This window comes from Aspergillus brasiliensis, assembly GCF_001889945.1.
Source record: "Aspergillus brasiliensis CBS 101740 unplaced genomic scaffold ASPBRscaffold_14, whole genome shotgun sequence".
Lineage (NCBI taxonomy): Eukaryota > Fungi > Ascomycota > Eurotiomycetes > Eurotiales > Aspergillaceae > Aspergillus > Aspergillus brasiliensis.
This window is the reverse complement of record NW_027137455.1, coordinates 295,905-316,533: the sequence shown is the minus strand read 5'-3', so window position 1 is coordinate 316,533 and position 20,629 is coordinate 295,905. Positions and strand designations below refer to the sequence as shown.

General features: G+C 49.1%; 7 protein-coding genes across 7 annotated transcripts; 2 read left to right on the top strand and 5 right to left on the bottom strand.

Moving 5' to 3' along the window:
• Positions 1 to 4,534: 4,534 nt before the first annotated feature.
• Positions 4,535 to 4,908, bottom strand: ASPBRDRAFT_199598 (uncharacterized protein; the record flags this gene model as incomplete). Its single annotated transcript, XM_067621344.1, has 3 exons — positions 4,535 to 4,576; positions 4,654 to 4,710; positions 4,774 to 4,908. 3 exons carry the CDS (start codon positions 4,906 to 4,908, stop codon positions 4,535 to 4,537), a joined length of 234 nt encoding a protein of 77 aa, XP_067475144.1.
• A 1,547-nt stretch (positions 4,909 to 6,455) lies between these two features.
• ASPBRDRAFT_58478 (putative feruloyl esterase) lies at positions 6,456 to 8,071 on the bottom strand (the record flags this gene model as incomplete). The annotated part of the gene is made up of 2 exons (XM_067627900.1): positions 6,456 to 6,773; positions 6,863 to 8,071. The coding sequence occupies 2 exons, from the start codon at positions 8,069 to 8,071 to the stop codon at positions 6,456 to 6,458; spliced, it is 1,527 nt and encodes a 508-aa protein (XP_067475143.1).
• Positions 8,072 to 9,292: 1,221 nt separating this feature from the next.
• Positions 9,293 to 10,529, bottom strand: ASPBRDRAFT_185600 (SMP-30/gluconolactonase/LRE family protein; the record flags this gene model as incomplete). Its single annotated transcript, XM_067620049.1, has 2 exons — positions 9,293 to 9,701; positions 9,805 to 10,529. 2 exons carry the CDS (start codon positions 10,527 to 10,529, stop codon positions 9,395 to 9,397), a joined length of 1,032 nt encoding a protein of 343 aa, XP_067475142.1. The 3' UTR covers positions 9,293 to 9,394.
• Positions 10,530 to 11,666: 1,137 nt separating this feature from the next.
• Positions 11,667 to 12,833, bottom strand: ASPBRDRAFT_134355 (ankyrin repeat domain-containing protein; the record flags this gene model as incomplete). The annotated part of the gene is made up of 2 exons (XM_067618598.1): positions 11,667 to 11,924; positions 12,315 to 12,833. Coding segments are annotated over 2 exons (777 nt in total), but the record flags the coding sequence as incomplete, so codon positions are not given.
• Positions 12,834 to 14,787: 1,954 nt separating this feature from the next.
• On the top strand, positions 14,788 to 15,306 carry ASPBRDRAFT_134313 (uncharacterized protein; the record flags this gene model as incomplete). The annotated part of the gene is made up of 1 exon (XM_067618596.1): positions 14,788 to 15,306. The coding sequence occupies one exon, from the start codon at positions 14,788 to 14,790 to the stop codon at positions 15,304 to 15,306; it is 519 nt and encodes a 172-aa protein (XP_067475140.1).
• Positions 15,307 to 15,829: 523 nt separating this feature from the next.
• Positions 15,830 to 17,361, top strand: ASPBRDRAFT_47396 (putative MFS monocarboxylate transporter). Its single transcript, XM_067625845.1, has 2 exons — positions 15,830 to 16,069; positions 16,122 to 17,361. The coding sequence occupies exons 1-2, from the start codon at positions 16,002 to 16,004 to the stop codon at positions 17,278 to 17,280; spliced, it is 1,227 nt and encodes a 408-aa protein (XP_067475139.1). The 5' UTR covers positions 15,830 to 16,001; the 3' UTR covers positions 17,281 to 17,361.
• A 1,069-nt stretch (positions 17,362 to 18,430) lies between these two features.
• Positions 18,431 to 19,595, bottom strand: ASPBRDRAFT_134673 (pectate lyase family protein; the record flags this gene model as incomplete). Its single annotated transcript, XM_067618633.1, has 5 exons — positions 18,431 to 18,895; positions 18,949 to 19,034; positions 19,082 to 19,167; positions 19,215 to 19,441; positions 19,488 to 19,595. The coding sequence occupies 5 exons, from the start codon at positions 19,593 to 19,595 to the stop codon at positions 18,431 to 18,433; spliced, it is 972 nt and encodes a 323-aa protein (XP_067475138.1).
• Positions 19,596 to 20,629: the final 1,034 nt, after the last annotated feature.

Sequence of the window (20,629 nt, the reverse complement as noted above, 5' to 3'; positions counted from 1 at the left end):
ACATACCGTGATAGTCGTCTCCTGTAGTCTGAGTGGAGTGAGAAGGTTATTCATCGGCTGGGTCCACCAGGCTTGACATTCTGCAGCAGAAATTAACTTGGAGGCCAACACTCGTCACCCGATTGCGCGGCCCGGAGCAGAACCATCCATCTGATGGGGTTTAGTGACATCAGTAGATCATTGTGACATCTGGATCCCCATGCCACGGGCGCAGTTTGATGGAGAGAGGCTGAAGGAGCTGCGATCAAATGGAGACAATTCCTCACATTGCAGCGGAGCGAGACATGACTGACAGACTTTACTGTCTGCCATATCTGCTTGCATCTTGCTCAGACTCGGTCAAAGGGAAGGTGAAACCCCAATCGAGTATCAGGAACCAAAGAGAATGACCATGGACAGGCATCTAATCTGCATCTAATCAGGGCCTGCGCCAAGAGGGTCCCGATGGTTAGGGCGGTAATAACCTTATCCGGGTGGAGTCAATAAATCTCATCTTGAGCACTCGCGCAGCTTGGCATGGCACGGGAAGACGTAACTAGGGTCTCGGTTTCCAGAACCCTTTTCGGCATTCGCATTTGCCTGGCTGAAGATGCCATCGGGAGGTGAATGATATTCGACACAGATACAAGTTATAATGTCAACCATTGGGACGAAATGATCTACTCGCAACCCAAGCGAGCAGTTCGTAAATGCTAAGCTTTCGGCTCCCGCGCGAACTCGTGCGCCAAGCCATCTAGGCATGGCTGGATAGCGCCAAGTCGAGGCTTCGTCAGCTCAGTATCATGTTAAGGCGGCAGAAACAAAACCCCTGTCTACAGAGTACGTGCACGCCTAGCGAGAGCCGGTTTGAGGATTCTGGATTGCTCGAGAGCTTCGTCATACCACATACACCCTAGGGTCGGGGTCTGCTAAACTCTTCAGCCATCTCCGCAGGGAACCCGCAAAACCCGTGGTCAAGAATACTTGGTCCAGGCCACGGGTGGTAGATGAATCCTCATCGACCCTGCTCAGCCCTGCCGTGAAGGAAATGTGATGGATACGTGACTGTGAGGATCCCAATCTTGTTTCTAGCTTTTCTAGCTTCTCAAGGGACCCGTTGGGATGGCTCCCCACAAAGGGTACTGTCTCGCCAACAACATTTTACATGCTTGTTACATTCGTACGAACATAGAATCATGAGACTACTCAAAATCTGATGGTGATACTGGTGCAGAATAGATTCAATTCGACCGTTATTCTGGTAAGTACAATGCGTGCGTACGCCCCCTCAATTCAGTATTCGACTCCTTGTGAGTCTGGAGGGCCGATAACGGCTGTTCCCACAATTCACCTCAATTAGATTTGGCTGCCCAGATGATCGTCGCTTCCGCTTAGTCATTTGCTCCGCTCTACAAGACCTTACTATTGGCCAATCCTCCAACATGTTTGAATGACCCTTTCCTAACTTGCTTTAGTCCAAACCGCCAAACTTTGGTATCTTTCCCGTGGCACCAGATTAGTATACACGACGTGTATACTATGTATGTATAGTGTATACTATTTCTACGACACCTCCTTGACCATACACTTGGGAACGTGAAGGCTATTGTTCCGAGTTCGTTCCGCAGCGTTCCGTTTGCTTCTACTGTTCGAGTCCCCGCTGCCTGAGATCTTCGTCCCTCAGCTATCAACTGAATAGTATGCTCCTAATGTCTCACAATTTTAGCATCACTGGCTCCACCTTTGCCTATGTCTAGCCGACTTGGCATACGGTGTGCTCCATTCCATTATAGGCATCACGGCCCGGGATCAAAACATCAAGGTATTCCTGACTAATTTCTCGGAGATATATAGCCTTCAGTCGGATCAGGTAGCCCGAAAAGTCACCTACTGCAGCTTAGACCGGCGGCCAACCGTACCTGCTTCATTTATGTGAGGACCCTATGAGTGAGCAGCTACATATTAACCCCTTGTTTCCACGAGTTACGACAGAAGAAAGAACGTCCATGGGCTCTATTACCCCTCACAATTGATTAGCTTCTGGCTTTCAACTGAACGTTCAGCACCAGCCAACATGTAAGGTCTCATTCCGTAATAACTTGAGTTATAGATTCTTCGCCCAAATCCCATTACAAACATGAAGTCAGGCGTGGAACAACCAGCAAACCTCGTTCGTTTCGGAAGCCTACTAGAATGCCTTGCACCTCTATAAAGAACTCGGATTCACCTTCCTTTCCAAGTATTGCTTGCCTCGCATTCAGACAACACTAAAAGAAGGAAAGCAATGGCCATAGTAGAGGCCCTGATAAGGTAAGCGGCACGGGGCTGTTTAGTATCTGTATCATTACGTTTGCACCGTATCACATGTGGGGTCTACCCGCTCTATATCCAGCACCATGGGGATGAGGGAATAAAGCCTCGAATTTGAGGATGGATGACATTCGACGAAGCAATATCACGTAGAGATATTGAGATAACCATATGTGACTATTATATTGCTTCCTAAGAGAACTCTCAATGTAATTGCCGAGGCCCGGACTCTATTTCTGGGCTTCTGCAGTCATGACATAAGAAATCGCTCGTTCGAGACCAATGCGTGGTATCGGCTTGATTGCATGTGGGGCTAGATACCATCCTCAAGCTCCTTCCATCCCTGGACCCACCCTGCTTGATAAATAGAAACATCCAATCCCCGTCATTCTTGCACTTCATACTTTGCCAACGCGTGCGGACGTGGTTGTCTGTGTTGTCTTGGTCAATTCTATGCGGACCAGGAAGGCTTTGACTTTGTTGACTCTGTGTAGACGAACTTAAGCCGCTCACATATGTCTCCTGTCTACCAAGCGTCACAGTATATTAGATCTGGTGCAGCCGCTTTCAAATCTTTGAGCTTCTTCCAGTTGTTTCTCCAAGACGCTTCACATTCATAATGAGCCTGAATGGTAATAGATCCAATGATGAACTGTTGTGAAAGTCTTGATAACAGCCTCTCTCCATGTCACACTGGGCCTCGGCATTGTACATTGAGCCTGCGGGTGAGGCAAGATATTGCTATTGGCTGACACACCCTACAGCGAGCAAGCACCTTACAACGCAGGAATAAACGCTTGCAAAACATGTCAGGTAAAATCCCTTCAACTCCTACTATCGTAACTCAAGCTGAGACAGTGGTGTTCCAGGCCCAACTCATCGTATACAAACATAGCTAAGTGCTCTCGGGTACACGGTTGGTCGATTCTGCAAATTCTGCACTGCCGAAGAAAAGAGTCTAATCCCAGCGTTTGTGTCTTTACGGCGCACCTTGGGCCGTTCAGTTTCTCCATCTGAAAATGAACCTGCAGTTTGAATTGTCTCTTGAGTGGACGGGCACCACACTATGTTCTTGACTGCCTAGCCATCCAGGGAAATAAAAAGGGCCCGAGGCACTTGTTGAACTGGCACAAGGAGGAAAAGGTGCTGCGTTAGCGAGACCAGCCACTACGCCGAAGGGAATGTTTTGCATGGCCCAAGATTTTGACGAGAGTAGGAAAAGGATCTGTGAGGAGCGAAAAATGCCTTGGGAGAGAGATGATATACCATGATATCCGAATAGTGGACTGTTATCTATTCAATCTTCTATAAAACCATTCGTTAAGCTTCAGAAGTGCTACGCATGACAGTCTCCGGAAAAAGCGTTGAACCTGTGAAATTGACCCTAGCTTGGTAGTGTGATGAAGCCTTTTGGGTTTCTTTGAACCCCTATCTTTGGGTCCTTTCTCGTTAGTGTTCCTTGTTTCAGCATTTATCAATGAGCTATAGAAGTAGTACTAACCGGCTGTGATATCCCGCTGGCGAACAGTAAGTCCTGATATACATGTCAATGCATGTCAATGCGAATGCGAACTGCCCAATTAGGCTAGAACCGATGGAAAGCCTGGGCAAAACAAAAACTCGGGCAGGGACCAAGATCCACTATAGTTTTCAGTGGGTAGCCGAAATGAGGAATTGACGAAACAGAAGCCTAGAATTTCTTTTATAACGTTTTTTAAAGGCTATTTCTCCGCGTTGAAAACCTCGAGTGTTGACCGGACTGAGCCAGAAGCCGCCTTAGGGGGCCCGAAAAGAGGCCATGTTGTGGCTACTTTCTGTGGTAGTATCTTTCCTAGGGTGCAACGGCTAGAGGTCATTCAAATTCCTCGATGACCGATTTACTTGGTTTAGGGTCTGGACCAGCTGGCCTTATAAGTTGGAACTCGACAATCGTTTACGTGTGCGATAACCAGCGAAAAGATAATCGATCTATCGGCCGTTTGGGCGATGAAGAATTTGTGATTTGTTAGTTATGATATAGGACTCGACCTTTTGCTTGAATGTCTGTCATGTTCTCAAGTAAACAAAAAATGTGGCATTGTGCATATTAAACCAACCACCAAACAGCATCGGGACTCAAAATTGATCGAATTATTATTATCCACAGTTTTGCTGCTTGTATTACATTGATGCTCTATTTGCGAGCATCGATCAACAACTCCTTGAACCAACAGCAGGCAGCGACTAATGGTACTGTTGCTATTCATCACCTCCACAACAACACTCGAAACACATGAGTCCGCAGCATCTAAAGTAATCAGTATACCATCCATAGCTGGGCAAAAGGACCAGGTAGCAAAGGGAAACCTACACTCCACAGCAAACCTCTCCAGCTTCACCACCTCCTCGCATGCTCACTTCTGCTGAATTTGAAGCCGTTGCCTTTAGTACTGGTCAGTACCTCCAACGTCCATGTCATGATAGTGTGTAAGGAATGCATCATACCGAATTATTCATGCTGGGAGCTTCAGGAGCAGCTGGCTGCTGCATCGTGACAGTCTGTGGGTCCCAGATATGATCTTGGGGTTCTGGTGTGGTGGCTTTGCCGAAGGGTGTGAGAATCCAATCGAAGAAGTTCATTTTGTTCGCTGATGGACTTGCTATTTGGATATTGAGCCTGGACGTCGAAGACGAGAGGGTTTTGTCAAGTGAGCCATGATATTTATATTTCACAAGCGCGATACTACCCCTGAATCTATGCTGTCTCAATGAAAAAAAATTGCCATTCCCCCATTCCATTGTCTTACATATACCCTGGTGCCTGTGTAGTTGACCCACTTTGAAGTGCCTGGAGGGGGATATAGTCGCAACTAGTGATCTCCTGCGAGATAGAAGCTCAGGGTGGATAATATAACTGAATACGGAATATCTCTAAGGCACCCTTTCAGCTTGCATCACACCATTCATTAAAACTCTTGGTCCCCATGATCCGATCCTTTACATGGGATAGCTTGCTCAGAACTGTAGGACCGACAAATCAAGGTCAAGATGGTCTGTTACCTAACTATTGGTACCACCAGAAGAATCATACAACACCCAGCAAGGAAGAGGACACATCACAAATAGAACGGGTACCCCAAACAAGAAACACCCCAAATACGGGCCCAAGGAGAATTTGCACACCATCGTAGAAGAAGTTCAACCTTCCAGAATACGCCCCGGGAGCTAGCTCCAACGACCTCTATCGAAAAGATGGATCCATTGGAATTAGATGACCCACCTTTTCAAAGCTTCAGCCTTACTGATTGGCTTCCAATCGTATTCGAATGCGAATAGCCTATTCAAGTTTAGCGATCTTGCTTGTTCTTCACTAACTTCGAAGCTACTTCTTCGTAATGATTGCTGTATAATCCAAAAGCGATACGTAGTTTTCTTTTTTTGCCCCATAGACCCTGAATATCAGCCCCAATCGGACCCACCAGGACCAATATTGGCGGCGATAATGCCTTAAACTGAGACTTTTTACCATCTGCTACCATTCCACTCGTATGTCGACCTTGGGTGGGAAAATAGTAAACATATTGGCACCTAGATGAAATCTCTGTTGGCAGCGGCCTAGGTAGGGCTATCTGATTGACATTGTAATAACCAGATAGTTTGGCTCAATAGCCAACTCCCTATTCGTAGTATGCTTTTGGGCATGCCATGGAACAGTGTGGCGATCTCCGATCTGGCAGCCAGGTTGCAGAGAAAAATATTTCTGTATCGAAGCTCGTATCTAGTCCCTCGGGGCGCCATGAGAGACTCACCACCTGTGCTGATGTCCTGTCTGCACCAGTATACATGTGTTTATGTAGTATTCCTACGCAGTCTCAAGGCTGCTGATATGTTGCGGCGCCGTCCATAGCAGGAGTGTAAATTGATTCTCAAAGTCTGACTTGTTTATACTTTTCTTTCACAGTAATGTGTCCTGACCTGAGCTCTGTCTCTTTAATCTGACGCAGCCTTATTAAGAGTGGTATATGCTAACCAGATATATAGTATATAGATGTATTTGGAGCACTCAGTACATGAAACGATAATATATATACAGTCGAGGGAATGCAAGAGTCAAAAAGGCCCACTAAAGCCGAATCTACAAAGACAAGCCACAACAACACCGATACACACACCATCCTCCACCCCGCTCAGGTGCAACGGAAGCTCTCAGCCAGAGTGATATTCCCTCCAATGTACTCTATCTGGGAAGGATACGGACACAGATTACGGTGCAGACTATTTCCGAGCGACGGGTATTCCACAGGCAAGGTGTCCGGGGCGGTACCGTTCTCAACCCAACGCTGAAGAGCCTTGATGACGGTGGTTGGCTGGCCACCGAGGCCGCCTGAACAGTGACCCAGACCCGGCGACTCGAAGAAGCGCCAGAAGTCTTGAATGTCTGGAAAGAGTGCCTGTGCCTTGTTGTAGAGGTATTCGGTACCTTTGGTGGGGATACTGGGGTCGGCCTATAAGGCAAACGTGTGGTGCGTTAGCTACTGTCCTCAGGGCCCGGCAACATAGTTGTAGAAGGGGGAAAAAGAGGGAAAAGACGTACCATGCCATGGTAGGTGAGGAGTTTACCTCCAGCATCCTTGAAAGAACGCAAGTTAGCATCGTCGGCGTTCCAGGAACTGCCATACTCTAAAGTGATGAGGTTGAAGAACTCTTGGTACTGCTCGTGGCTCAGGCCCATGGTATTGAAACTAATATTCTTAGCGACGAAGAGGTTGAACCACTCGTCCTTGACGGTGGTGAACGATGAGCTGTTGAATCCCGGTTGAACGCCAAAGGTACTGCCAATGTCGGATCCCGGATTGTATCCATACCAGAGTTGGTGGCCGTCAGTGGTGTGCGCCCCCGACCACGCAGCATCAGCAATGAGTGCAGCTCCATGACTGAGCGCGATCGTGCGGTTCAACGAGCCACAGACGAAGGTCTTGTTCACGGCGGTATAGGGATCGTAGTCACAAGCGGTCATGTTGGAGATGAGCCCATCTACCACACCATCCAGGGGATCACAGTATGCGATGGCCTCGCTTGTCAGAAAGTCCAGTTCGCAGACAAGTGGGTTCACGTTGTGCCAGATGCGCATGAGAAGAGGATAGTAGAGGGAGGAAGTAAATTTAGTAAAGGATTGAGCAGGGGCTGAGGCAGCAATGCCGTCGTATGCAGTAGGATAGCGCTCAGCGATCATCATTCCCTGCCGACCTCCCTGCGAGCAACCGCTCCAGTAGGAATACTCGGGAGCACGACCATAAAAACTGTTCACCAGGCTCTTTCCAATGATGGCTTGGTCGTTGTAGGCACGCGATCCAAAATTTTCCACCGCCACCCAATCGACATTGCCCGGGCTGGTGAGCGCCCATTCACGAGGTCCTGTAGTATCCTTGCCCAGTCTAGCATCAGTCGTAGTGGTAGCGAACCCTTCCCCAAGCGCACCGCCCATGAAGAACTCCGACAGCACAAACCGGCCAGCAGCCCATCCGCCACCTCCTGTTGCCTGCAGGCGACCGTTCCAGTTCGCGGGTTCGGGAAGCCAGGTCTCGACGGTGATGTTATCCTCATAGCCGGGATGGGTATACTTCACGGTGATGTTGCAGAATTTGGCATTGTCAAGGTTAACAGTACCCCCGTTGTAATTGAAGCTGTACGGAATGTAGTCGGTGTAGTTAGTGACCCAAGATGCCGAAAGAGAAAGAATTTCAGCCCCGTACACGGCTGGGGTCTGAATGGCCGCAGGCGAGCAAATAGAGAAGTTCGACATGGCCGCTAAAAAAAAGTTGGCCAGGAATGTAGGAGAAGGAGTGTAAGAAATGAAATGAGTGTTGGCGATTGCAATTCTGCGGTTCGACCGGTCTATCTATACCTCAGCGTTCTGACCTGGACGTGGTACAATCCATATCATTCATACTTGTTTTGACATCAATGGGGCAGGGGGGGTTAGGGATGGTGGAGCCCCAACTCGGGCGATGACCGGGTGGCTATTCCCAAAGTGGATGTTCGTACTCGGACTCAGCCTTACCCACTTTCTTCAGGGCTGAACCGTAATATGCCGGTTCCACTTGGAGATACCAAACTATGTTGCGCCGTAGTCGCGCCAAAGGGTTCTCTAGTGATTTAGGCTTCCAGGGTACGTTGGAGTCACCGATGATCTTGCATTCACACCTGCATTGAAGATTTTCTCAGGCTTCCCACCACTGTTCACCGATTTCTGCAGTCTCAGGTCTCATAATAGTGTCTCGAACAACACACACCTTTTGCTGCCTACTATCTACTACAAGCAACTCATCAGTCTACTTCTCCAACCTCATATTCGCACCCTGTAAGTCCTTGCGTTGCTTATGCAGTAGGACGTCTCTGATGGCCACTAAGTACCCGGATGTCAAGACCTTGCCCTGCATGGTGTCATCATTAGACATCCACGATGTGCTGGATGCAAGTACAATATCTTTCATATGTGCATACATGGAAATGGATATTCATGCTCTGCAGATGGAAATACAAAGCCAACGGCAGCTCCTAGATAAGATGCATTTGGGGTCATGGGAGTATTCTGCACTGGAGCAAAGATATCTGCATATCCAGTTGGACTTGCAGAGATGCCGATCGCGGTGCGAGCAGCTGAAAAGACTACACTTGGAGTTGGTACAAGTGGAAACGATATATGTGTCTAGCGGAAGCGTACACAGTATAGTCTAATCAAACCTTTCAGGTTAGAGCAACTTCAGCGCGTCATATTGGAAAATTAGAACAAGTTTAGAACGCTCGTACTCAGTTAGTCTTCTCAATCAATTCTGTCATAGTCTTCTCAATCAATTCTGTCATGCACTCGCCATATTATGTTGACTGCTACTACTACAGAAGTCCATGATCTCTTTCTCAGTAACCGTGCTCTCTTGCTAGCGCTATGTATTTTGACCTAGTTATCAATCCAGAGATGAAGCAATCATGAGCTGTCTCATGGGTGATCACTTTCATAGCAAATCCGACTTCAATAGATAATATTTACCCAACGCTGCTGAACAGGTAAAGCCACCCTACATGCACCTCAATCTCGGCATTAAACCCCAAATTAATCCTCGATTATTCAAATCTTCAATAGTGATCCCCTCACCCAATGTCCAAGCTGTGCAGATAGCAGCCTGTTCTCGTTCATAATGAACATCCGACCATCGCGGCCAAATGAGAAATTAGCCACACCACTCTTGATATAAATCTTCCCTAACAAGACACCCCCAGGCGACCAGACATTAACCCCATCCCCACAGCCAGCATAGACATTTCCTTCCATATCGGTCTTGATCCCATCTGGGACCCCGTTTGCCGCCATCGCGAAAACGCGACGGTTTGTCAGGAATGGCTGGTCGTGGTAGGTGGTGATGTCGAATGCATAGCTGGTGGTTTAGTATTAGCCAGACTGTAAATGCAGAATAGTATGCCACACTTTCAAGTATCTGGAATGCGGCTAATCTATAGGGAAGGGGGAGGTGAACATACATAGTAGAAGGCTTAGTCGGATCCGTCGTCCCATCACCAACCGTATACGCCGTATCAGTTATATACACGATTTTCTCATCGGGAGAGAAGGCGATACCATTCGGGCGACCAAAGCCATCCGCAACGACACGCACATCACCGCTACTCGGATCATAGCGATAGACTTGGTTTGGCAGCTGCGGCGCAGGCCGGATACCTTGCTCGTATCCGTACGTGGGATCGGTGAACCAGATCGAGCCGTCGCTGTGAACGACCACGTCATTCAGGGAGTTGAATTCCCGACCGTAAAATCCACTGATTAGGAGCTCGGATTCATATGGCGGGTCAATAGACATTTGGTATAGACCGCCGGATTCGTTGAGTGTACCCTGGCCGCAGAAGAGGATGCCGGAGTCGTGGTTGACGCCGCCATTGGGCAGAGGGATGGTGGTGTTGATGATTTCCGAAGTTACTGGGTTGGTGCTGAGGGATACTTTGGAGATCTTGATTGTTGACTGGTTGGTCAGGGGGTCGGTGAAGATATTGCTGGTCATGAATAGTTCGTCTGTGGATGGGATGAAGACGCTTGCTTCATGGGCGAATGGGAAGTCATTGTTCTCTAGGAGAACTTCTAGTTTTGGGGCAGTGCCGGTGATGTTCAGGAATCGAGTGTCGTAGTATTCGAACCCTGTGGTAGCCTGGGAGGCATTGGGCTGCAGGCCAGCGATGGACAGATTATAGGCCATGGGGATGGTGGCCATGGACGAAGATGATGCTATGTTGCCGATGAAGAGTGGGGGGATATGGAGTGTTATATATTGACTATTGACTAGTTAATTATATCGGAGGTTTCTCGGCTGATCTGATACCAGGGACTGCGCTAAGATGAGGGATGAGCAGCCAGCAATTTCCGCTTGAAGGGATGAGGCAGAAACTTGGTGGACGATCATCGCCGTAATCGGCCCGGCTCAGAACTTGCCTCCGTGTATATACTATTCTAGCTCTTACGTGGTTTTGAGGGAAACTTACACAAAAGAGTAATTCCACATGCATTGAGCAGAAGTCCGTATATAATATAACAAGGATACTACTCAGTATTTACCCGCTCTGTGCTGCCTTATGAGCTCCGCCACAGCTGTATGTCCTTTTTCTTCAGCCAGCATCAACGCTGACTGTTCTCCTTGCAAAGTCCGATCAATCCCTTTTGCGGCAAGAAGTGCTTGCACAATTTCCAGATGCCCATGATAGGCTGCCCTTGCTAAGGGTGTATGCCGCTCCCAGAGTCCAGAGCTTGGGTCTCCAGTGTTTGGGTCTGCACCCGCTGCGAGTAAAAGTTGTACCACCTCTAGAAGACCCCGATTCGCAGCTACCAATAACGCCGTCTCCCCATACTTAGCTTTTGATTTGACATTTGCACCGGCAGCAAGAAGGGTCTTGACCATCTCGACATAATCCCGAGGGAATCTTCCGGCGTATGAGAGAAGTGTATATCCATCTTTGTTCTCGGCTCTTGGGTTGGCTCCTGCTTTTAGTAGAACCTTAATAATCTGCAGTTTTCCCCGTTTTGCTGCTGCTAGAAGGGGGGTGTCTCCTTTATTATCTGTCGTATCGGGCTTGGCGCCTGCAGAAAGCAGCGCTTCAACCATTTCCGTGGCATGAAACTTAGTCGCGATCATAAGAGGCGTGTTTCCATAGGTGTCTTTGTTCTCAATTTTCGCCCCTGCAGCAAGTAGCGATTTGACCATGTCCACACCATGCTCATGTTGCGAAGCCTCTGCAAGTGCGGTTCTTCGCCACTCATCAGTAGCGTGGATGTCAACTTGTGCACCGGCAGCGATAAGAGCCGTAACCATCTCACATCTGCCCTTCTGTGCGCCGTGGATCAGTGCCGTCATGCCGCTGTTATCTTGGATATCGATCTTTGCCCCTGCAGTAATAAGCGCCTTCACGGCTTTTAGATCATTGTGTCTCACAGCGTGTATGAGTGCCGTTCTTCCACGGTTATCTTGGGAATGAATTTCTGCACCAGCAGCAATGAGCGTTTCGACAGCCTCGCTAGTACATCCCCATCCCGCAGCGAGGATGAGTGGTGTTCGGCCTCTATCATCTTGGACCTTAATCTTTGCACCTGCAGTAAGAAGCTGCCTAATGATTTTCGCATCGCCCCCTCCAGCCGCTTCCATGAGCGGTGTCCCCTGGTAATCGGACCGAGAGTTGGGGTTCACTTTTCCCGTGTTGAGTAGCCGTGTTACTATCTGTGCGTGTCCAGAACATGCTGCTGCAGACAATGGAGTGTTCCCATCCCTATCTCTGGATTCTGGATCAACTCCCCTTGAAAGCAAGGATTCGACTATTTCTTCGTGCCCCTGCGATGCCGCACAAGACAGTATGGTCATGCGATAGTAATAATCATAGGACTCAGGATCAACGCCTTCTGTATCAAGTAGTAATTTTACTACTTCCCAATTCCCATAACATGCTGCTTGGACCACTAGGGGGTCTCGCCCACCACCTCGATGAGCTGGATTCACACGCTTGGTAGCAAGCAGCAATTTCATGACTCCTAGATTGCCGCGTCTTGCTGCCATGCCTAATGGTGTCTCCATGGTGCCGTCCTCCCTGTCAGGGTTGACCTCCAACTGGAGTAGCATTTCTAACACGGCTTCATGTCCCTCATGGGCTGCGTAATACAGCGGGGCCCTCTTACATTCATCAGGAAGGTCAGGGTCAATCCCTTCAACGGAAACCAGGAGTTCCACCAAAGCTTTATGTCCATGCTGAGCTGCAAGTATCAAAGCCTTTTGTATAATGTGTCTCAACGATGGCTTATTAGCCGCTGCTAGTGACAATCGAGCTCTTGCCTCTTGTCCCAGCGTTGCGGCCGTTGTCAATGTCTTGCCATCACAGTATTCCAAGTCGTATCGGTACAGGTAGGGATTGACGACTTGATAGAGATGAGTATTTGACTTCGCAAAATTGTTTAGAGCTTTCGCAGTCGGCACCCAGTCTGCGATGCCCTGCAGCACTTCGACAGGTAATTCGAGTAACATTTTTAGATGCGTTTGTTTGTTGAGCCGGTATCGAAAAATGATATAAAGATAGTAAGAGGTAGGGTGAGTGATTGTTGTGAGGAATATGAGGTGCCTCTTCAGTCACATATATATACCTTCCTAGGGCATTTCTTTTTGGAAGAGATGCACCTCGTGTCTGAGATAGCCTTTATGCTTCAGTAGCAACATCGCCCAAAATAACTGGAACGGTCCGTATATCAGAAGGCCAGTTGATCTAACATCAAGTAGTTTTCTAGGCAATCTGCCGGTCAAACGTTACCTAGCACGTATCGCCCGATAGGTGTATATATCGTTGAGGTGTCAAAATACTGGCTGTATCTCAACGAACTGCTTGGCACAATTGGCGGGCAGTAATTATTGGAGAGTAGGTTGTTTCTGGAAAGTGCAGGTTCGACTAAAGCATTGTGCAGTCAGGCCCACAAACAAAGGCGAAAAGCCTTGCAGGCCTTTCCCGGTAGTTACCGCCGTAGGGGCGGGGAGGAGGTCTATTTGGATGAGTTCCTTTGTATTCTATCGAATGTGAGACTCCTACAATAGCAATAATCGTCGGAAATTTAATCAAAAGATTTAATTGGGGTACTTGCCACTTTAATGGGGTTCGCGTTTCACCTCAACGAAAGATTAACGCTGCCCACTCTCTTAAGCTCAGACTACGTACCATTCACAAGCCCTTTCAATTTCAAAAGACTCAGTTGAAAGGTCGTTATTAAGATCTCACAAAGAATACTTACAAAGAACCTTACGATGAACCTTACATTGCACTCTAGATAGCCGCCCATATACTCAACTTCTTCACACGATGTTGCTCATGAGCCCTGGACTTTCATGCCCTTCGTTACTTTCCGACGAATATTGTAGGGAAATCATGCACATCCCTAAAGCATAAGCTGCCTCAACGATGATTTTTCTTGCTGAGCATCATCATCTAGGCTGGGTAGGAAGTCTGCATCGCGGGGTCGTGGCTGTGGAGAGTGCTAAATGGATCTTACCCTAGAATGAATGGAAAGGTTCATCATCTGACTGTGGAAGGCATGATACCAGATAGACCTTCATTGTATACGGCCATTTGAGCTGATAAGATCATGGAACAAACCGAACAGCATGTCTTCATACATGACTAAACTGAACATGTAAACATTTTCTACCCGCAGACTAGTCAGCCGTACTAGCAAGTCAATACAATCACTACTGGAAGATACTAGTCCAGTGAGTTTGGAATAAATGCTAAGCATTTGGGCAAGTCAGATGCTGCCTGGCCGGATGACGCGTCGCAGCCTTTCTTAAGGCCCTAAGCCATGCGGATGTGGGTACTGGGAGCCTCCATCGTGGCCCTATCTGAGAGCTAGTACCATGACTGCTCGGTAATAGCACCTTTCGCAGTTAGTAAAACACAAGTGAGAAGCCCGCAGACTGTGCATGAGCAATATTCGGCTCCAACATCCAATACTAGTTATGGTCAATGAGACTTGTCAGTCAATTGACTGATCGAATCATCGGTGCTGCGCTCCTTGTTCCGGATCATCGTTAGCTTCAACTCCAGCCACCTTAATAGGTATGCGCTTACTCCAACAGACAGACCCCAGTGAGTCATCCAGCTATGACAGCTGGCCAGTTATAGTACATCTACAGGTGGGACCACGAAGGGCTGCGCTCCCTGATAAGCAAAAAAGACGTCAGCCCCACCAGTCTTGAGGCTTAACAAGTAGAATCTTGGAAGCACTAAAAGTATTAATATGTGTGGCCGATCAATCAATGCTCTCGTATATCCTTTCACATCTCACGTGAGTGTAGATAGGCTGTCATACGCTGATTTCTAAAAGGTTTGGCATGCTACCCAAGAAAGCTTTCTTTTGGAAGCAAGCTAAGACTATTAGAAATTCCTTCCCTATAAGTGATTTCTGTTATCAACCACAAAGTCCATTCGCAGACAACGATGCATTTCCAGCCATGGCTATTCCTCCTGGTCGGGTGGATCCAACTTACTGCGGCCGTCAACATCACCGTCCTCGGACAAGGGGACCTGAACCAAGATACCGCAGGTTCTTTTCTTTCTTGCATTAATGCAACCGGCATCAATTACCGTCTATATGTCGACGCAGGCAGTACGATCCTCCTTCCACCCGGAAATCGCACAATTGATACAGACGGAGTCGATGAGTTATTGTTGGAGTGCATGATGATGGCATGTAGCACCATGGATATTGCGGCGGAGGACATGAATGAGGATGATGAACGGCATATGGATAGTGTTTATGCTTCTCTTGCGACGTACGACTGGCTAGTCGAGCAAGGTGCTAGGGGTTTGCGTGCGATCGGTACGAGGTCAGTCAAGGGCCTGGAGGATATTGCTGTTCAGGATGAGGATGGGTCAGGGGTAAGTTTGCTGGTAAAAGAAGCTGCTTTTTATTGTGACGACAGACTGATTGATGAATGCAGGACTGAGATGCCCTAGTCAGCCTTCTCCACAACGCCAAGAGAGAATGATGCTGTTTCGGGGCGATATTTGGTTCGAATTCTTTTGATGATCTCTGCAAGCTCGATAGGTCCCCCCTGCATGTAGTTGAGGATACGATATTGAGTTAATTGCAAGCTAATTGCAATGGTTCAGTGTATGCACATCTAGATGGACAACTATCTAGTCTGATTTCTGCTGCCTTTATACTCTACCTTAGATCCACATTATCGCAACGTCTACACAGTTCGCGTTGTTCAATTCATCTGCTTCAAGTATGAACTACAACCAGCATCGTGCACTCGGCGTGCAAGACCAGACTGACTCAGTCAACCAAGTTTTGTCGACGATCCTCGGCAAAAGCCTTTGCCACGCCAGGGACCTCGCCAAGGTTCCCCGATCTCGACTCCAATGCCAACTCCACATTTGCCGTTGCGGGGAACCGAAAGTTGGGGTAAGAACTTCTGCCATCTAACCGAGCTTATGCCCGACATTTGGTCATTCGAATTATTCGGCCAGTGTCTTTTCCACGTTCCATTTCCTTTCTTATAGACTTCATGCACGACATAGTATAGAACTAGAGTAAAGCGGACATGGGAACACAAAATGAGGGGATACAAGCCCCAGACGAGTTACCTAACGAGCACGACGAACATCTCCAACCATCAGCCGAGGCTAGTCCAGAGAGACAGCCGATGCCCAACGGGGGACTCGAAGGCTGGCTCAGCGTGCTGGCAGGTTTCTGTGTCTTCGTCAACTCTTGGTACGTACACCCCCATCACCACCCTATCGCAGCACATCCTAACCTCTAGCAGGGGCCTCATCAGCTGCTATGGCGCCTTTCAAGAATTCTACCAAACGGTCCTCCTTCCGGACGAGTCGCCCTCCACGATCTCCTGGATCGGCAGTGTCCAAGCCACCCTGATCGTGATGGTCGGCATGGTGACCGGCCCCCTAGTCGACGCAGGATACCTCCGGCCCCTGATCATCGCCGGATCCTTCCTCGTCGTCTTCGGAATGATGATGCTCAGTCTAGCAACAGAATACTACCAGGTCCTTCTCGCACAGGGCTTCTGCGTCGGCATCGGCGGCGGCATCACCTACATTCCCGCGATGGTAGTCATCTCCTCGCACTTCACCACCAAACGACCCATCGCCATCGGCTGCGCCTCTATCGGCTCCAGCGTCGGCAGCGTCATCTTCCCCATCCTCTTCCGTCAAACCCAACCCATCATCAACTTCGCCTGGAGCGTTCGCTGCATCGCATTCATCAACCTCTTCCTCACGCTAGTAACCTGCGCCGTCCTCTGCCGCCGACCCGGCAAGAAAACCCGCACTCGAAGCCTCATCGAACTCAAAGCCCTCACTCACCTCCCCTTCATGCTCCTCTCCCTCTCCATGACCTGCGTCATGCTCGCCTACTACGTCCCCATCTTCTACATCGCCACTTACGCCCGCTCTGCCCTGAATACCCCCACCAGCCTCTCCTTCTACCTCGTCTCCATCACCAACGGCGCCTCCGCGTTCGGCCGCACCGTCCCCTACCTCCTCGCCTCGGGGGGCACTGGCATCAAACCCATCTTCATCCTCATCGCCTTCGTCGCCGCAGCCGCAGTGGCCATGTTCACTTGGATCGCGACCACAAACACCGCGGGGTTCATCGTCTGGGCGTGTTACTGGGGTTTCGTGAGCGGAGTGTTAGTCACAGCTCCGACGTCGATCGTCGCTCATAAGGCATTCTGTCCTGATAGTGACTTCCTCGGGACGAGGATGGGCATGATGTGGGGGATTAGTTCGTTTGGGTCGTTAGTGGGCACCCCGGTTGCGGGGGCGTTAGTTGATTTGGAAACGGCGGACTTTCTTCGTGCGCAGGTGTTTGCGGGTTGTTTGATGGTGGGAGCTGTCCTGTTGCAGGTTTGGCCGGTGCTTTGTGTGATTAGGGTGGATAGAGGGGTGGGGAAGGGGGTGCAATAGCCACTATGTCATGATGTGTTGTTAGATGCTAATTATCCTGATATCTACCGTTAATTCAGAGATATACCTATAGAACAGGAATATCCTTGTCATCGATTGACTAATTGACTTCATACCTCGGAGTTCCCTGGTCGTGGTTATATTCTTACCCGCTGTCACTATCGATGGCACCTTTGCATCCTTGTCCATGCATACGCAATCAATTTAAGCATTATATCGATGTCCAACCACGAGTTTACGACAGTACTCAACCAGATTTGGCATCAACATGGTATAACTCCGACCCACCTTCCCTATCAAGACACTAATCTCGATCCCTAATCACTATCACCCCAGTTATTACTCCACCCCAGACACCAACAGCAAATACACATGCACATGCAAATGCAAGCATCAAGACCAACTCACTCCGAAAAGACATAAGCCCCGGCACATCAGAATCATCATCACCAACCAATTGATGCGTTTTCCGAGATCAAGCTTTTAGGAAAAGGGTTTCCGGATTGCCGCTGTCCCCACCATACCTTACTATATTATATATTTGTGGTTTTATTGCAGTAGTAGTGTAGGGATATACGTAGGGCAGATATCATAATTATGGTCAAGAGAATAAACCGGGATGAAGGTCGGGGATCCGGTGGTATCCGTCCGGATACACTTTGATGGCGTTGATGGAAGGGTAGTGAATGGATTGGTGGGTATCTACTATATGCTATCTGGATATTAGGTTGTGTCTGTCTATCTAGTGTCTACTCCATATGGCGGATTTAATTAGGTATATTTTGCGGATTAAGCTGGTTGGATGGGTGGGGCTGGATAGGTGGGTTGTGTGGTGTGGAGTATCTAAAATTCTAGCATAGTAATTAGTCTGGATGGAGTGAGCCGAGGATTTGCCGATATGATCACTCACTTACCCACTTTATGCTGTGCATGTTATGCGAGTTGTGAGTTATATGTAGTCATCTACAGGTCTTATAACATTGTTGCCTCGATGTGATTAATTCAAACAATATCACTATATACTAACCCTAGAGCAATTCACAAGCTAGGGTTCGAATAGCTGTCCTGCAGATATCAAGATGGAAAGAGTGACAAAGGCATAGTCAACCTCAGCCTACTACACTCCAAGTGCTAAGCAGTTCACGCATGCTTAAAAAGTAAGAGTCTGACCGGCAGTGCCAACAACAGCAGCCTTGACGCTGGACGATCCAAGAAGGGTGTAGTCATAAGGCACGGAAGTCAAGGTACCCTCCTCGGCAGTGTTCTCGGAATCACCAAAGTCGTTGTCGTTGGCGACGGCGTAGCCATCATCGGTGGAGTAGAGGGCCTTCTTGGAGTCGACGAACTGGTTGGACTCGACGAGCAGCTGGGCGCCGTCGCGGGTGTTGATGCCGTCGCTCACGTCCAGGTAGTAGCTGTTGTAGATGTGGCCGGTACCGAAGCGGAAGGAAGGCGCGCGGGAGTTGATGTTGTACCAGTAGTTGTTGGCGTAGGTAACGGTAAGGTGGCCGCTGTCCTCGTCCCCGTTGCTGTCGGAGTGGCCGATCAGGGAGGCCTTCCAGTGGTCGTGGAAGAAGGTGTTGGAGACGGTGACGTAGTCGGAGCCGTGGGTGATCTGGTCACAATTAGATGGAGGTTTTATCTAGTTAACTGTGTCGGTAGGCTTACATCAATCAGACCGTCGTAGTAGTCCTTGTCGTGGTCACGGTCGGAGGAGACATCGCAGTGGTCGATCCAGACGTTGTTGGCGTACTCTGCTGGGATTAGCACATGGTAGGGTGTATGGGATGGGAATACGTACGGACACCAATGGCATCGCCATTGTCAGCAAGGACCTTGGAGACTCCGAGGTTACGGATGATAACATTCTCCTTCTTCTTGACGAGACTGTGGCAGATTAGCCCGGTTCACTGTGAGTTCGAGGGGATGCTTACAGTCCGAATCCCTCGAGGATGGCGTTGGCGTCCTTGCCAATGATGGAGGTGTTGCTGCCAACCTTGACCTGATCGGCAGTCTGCTTGATGGTGCCATCGACATAGACGACCTTGGCGTCATCGCCGGAGACAGCGGAGGTGAAGGCAGCGTAGGACGAGACGGTAGTGGTAGTACCGCCGGCACCACCGGTGGTGCCGCCGTTCAAGCTAGCATAGCCGAACGCAGCCTGCAAAGGTCAATATCTGTAGTGTCCTTCAAGGGAGGGTGCATACGTCGCTGACGGTTGCGCGCTTGGCATGGGTAGAAGTGGCAGTAGGGGCAGCCAGGACTTGTCCAGACAGGAGACCGGCAGCAGCAACGATCCACTTGAAGTTGGTCATGGTGAGAGAGAAAGAACGGAAAGGTAGTTGGGTGAGGAAGAAAGGAAGGACGATGAGAGGCTTGATGAGGACTATCCCAGAAGCTCTACCGGCTCCTTATATAGACGGCCGGCGACATTGTGAGTTCCAAGACAAGACTTGTATCATATCAAGCACCAGGACTGCCTCCAGGCTTGGCTGGATACCCCCATTCGCGGACTTTCACCCCATAGCAGCCGTGACGAGGTGATCGTGAAGCCGCAGGTTCTTTGGATGCGACTGCCAAGATTCCGGTCAAGCCCCGTACGGATGAAGCTGGATCGCACCACTCGCATGACAAGGAGAGAGCATTGTGAAGAAAGACGTTGTCCAAAAGGTGGATATTAAGCTGGAGGTAGAATTCCGCCAACGGCACTTGGCGTTTCAGCGATGCTGCCAAGAGAGCTAAAGTCTGGGTCCATCGTGGCTGTGCGGTGGAACTGTCCGTGCCATTCACGACTAGTGTCCGCTCAAGAACACCGCTGCGATGCTTGACGGGTCTGGACATGATTTTGGAAGATTCTGAGTGGTGTACGAGTCATCTTGGAGGAGTTGACGGAGCAAATTAACTTGGCACGATTAATCAAGCCAGGGGTAAAATCCCACAATGGCACGGTTCCGTGGAATGCCGGATAGGTTATGTACAGCTTGATCAGGCTTCGAGGAATCAAAGTTATAAATGTTGTGAGCATCACAGTTTTGCCTGTACTTGCAGATGGAGGGGTAGCGGTGTGATAGTACACTTATCCACTGCTCAGGAGAAACCGCTACCACCAGGGTATGACCACGCTGATTGATAATCAGATAACCCCGGTATTCAGGAGCAGGTTCATCAGAACAGAAAGCCAAGCCCGGTCAGTCTCGGCAATGGAGCGTGTCCACTCCCAGCTTCGGATGGCTCCGTTTCATTCATTCCTTGGCTTGCCTGTTTGGCCACGATTTACGCGCCGTCTCCAGATGATTGATGGCAGGGGAGCTCCAGTTCTTGGCTGCTCTTGGTGACTCTGATTCTCCAC

Coding starts and splice junctions, on each gene's coding strand:
- ASPBRDRAFT_47396 (XM_067625845.1), top strand. CDS start 16,002: ATGCCCAACGGGGGACTCGAAGGCTGGCTCAGCGTGCTGGCAGGTTTC. Junction 16,070..16,121: donor TGTGTCTTCGTCAACTCTTG/GTACGTACACCC, acceptor AACCTCTAGCAG/GGGCCTCATCAGCTGCTATG.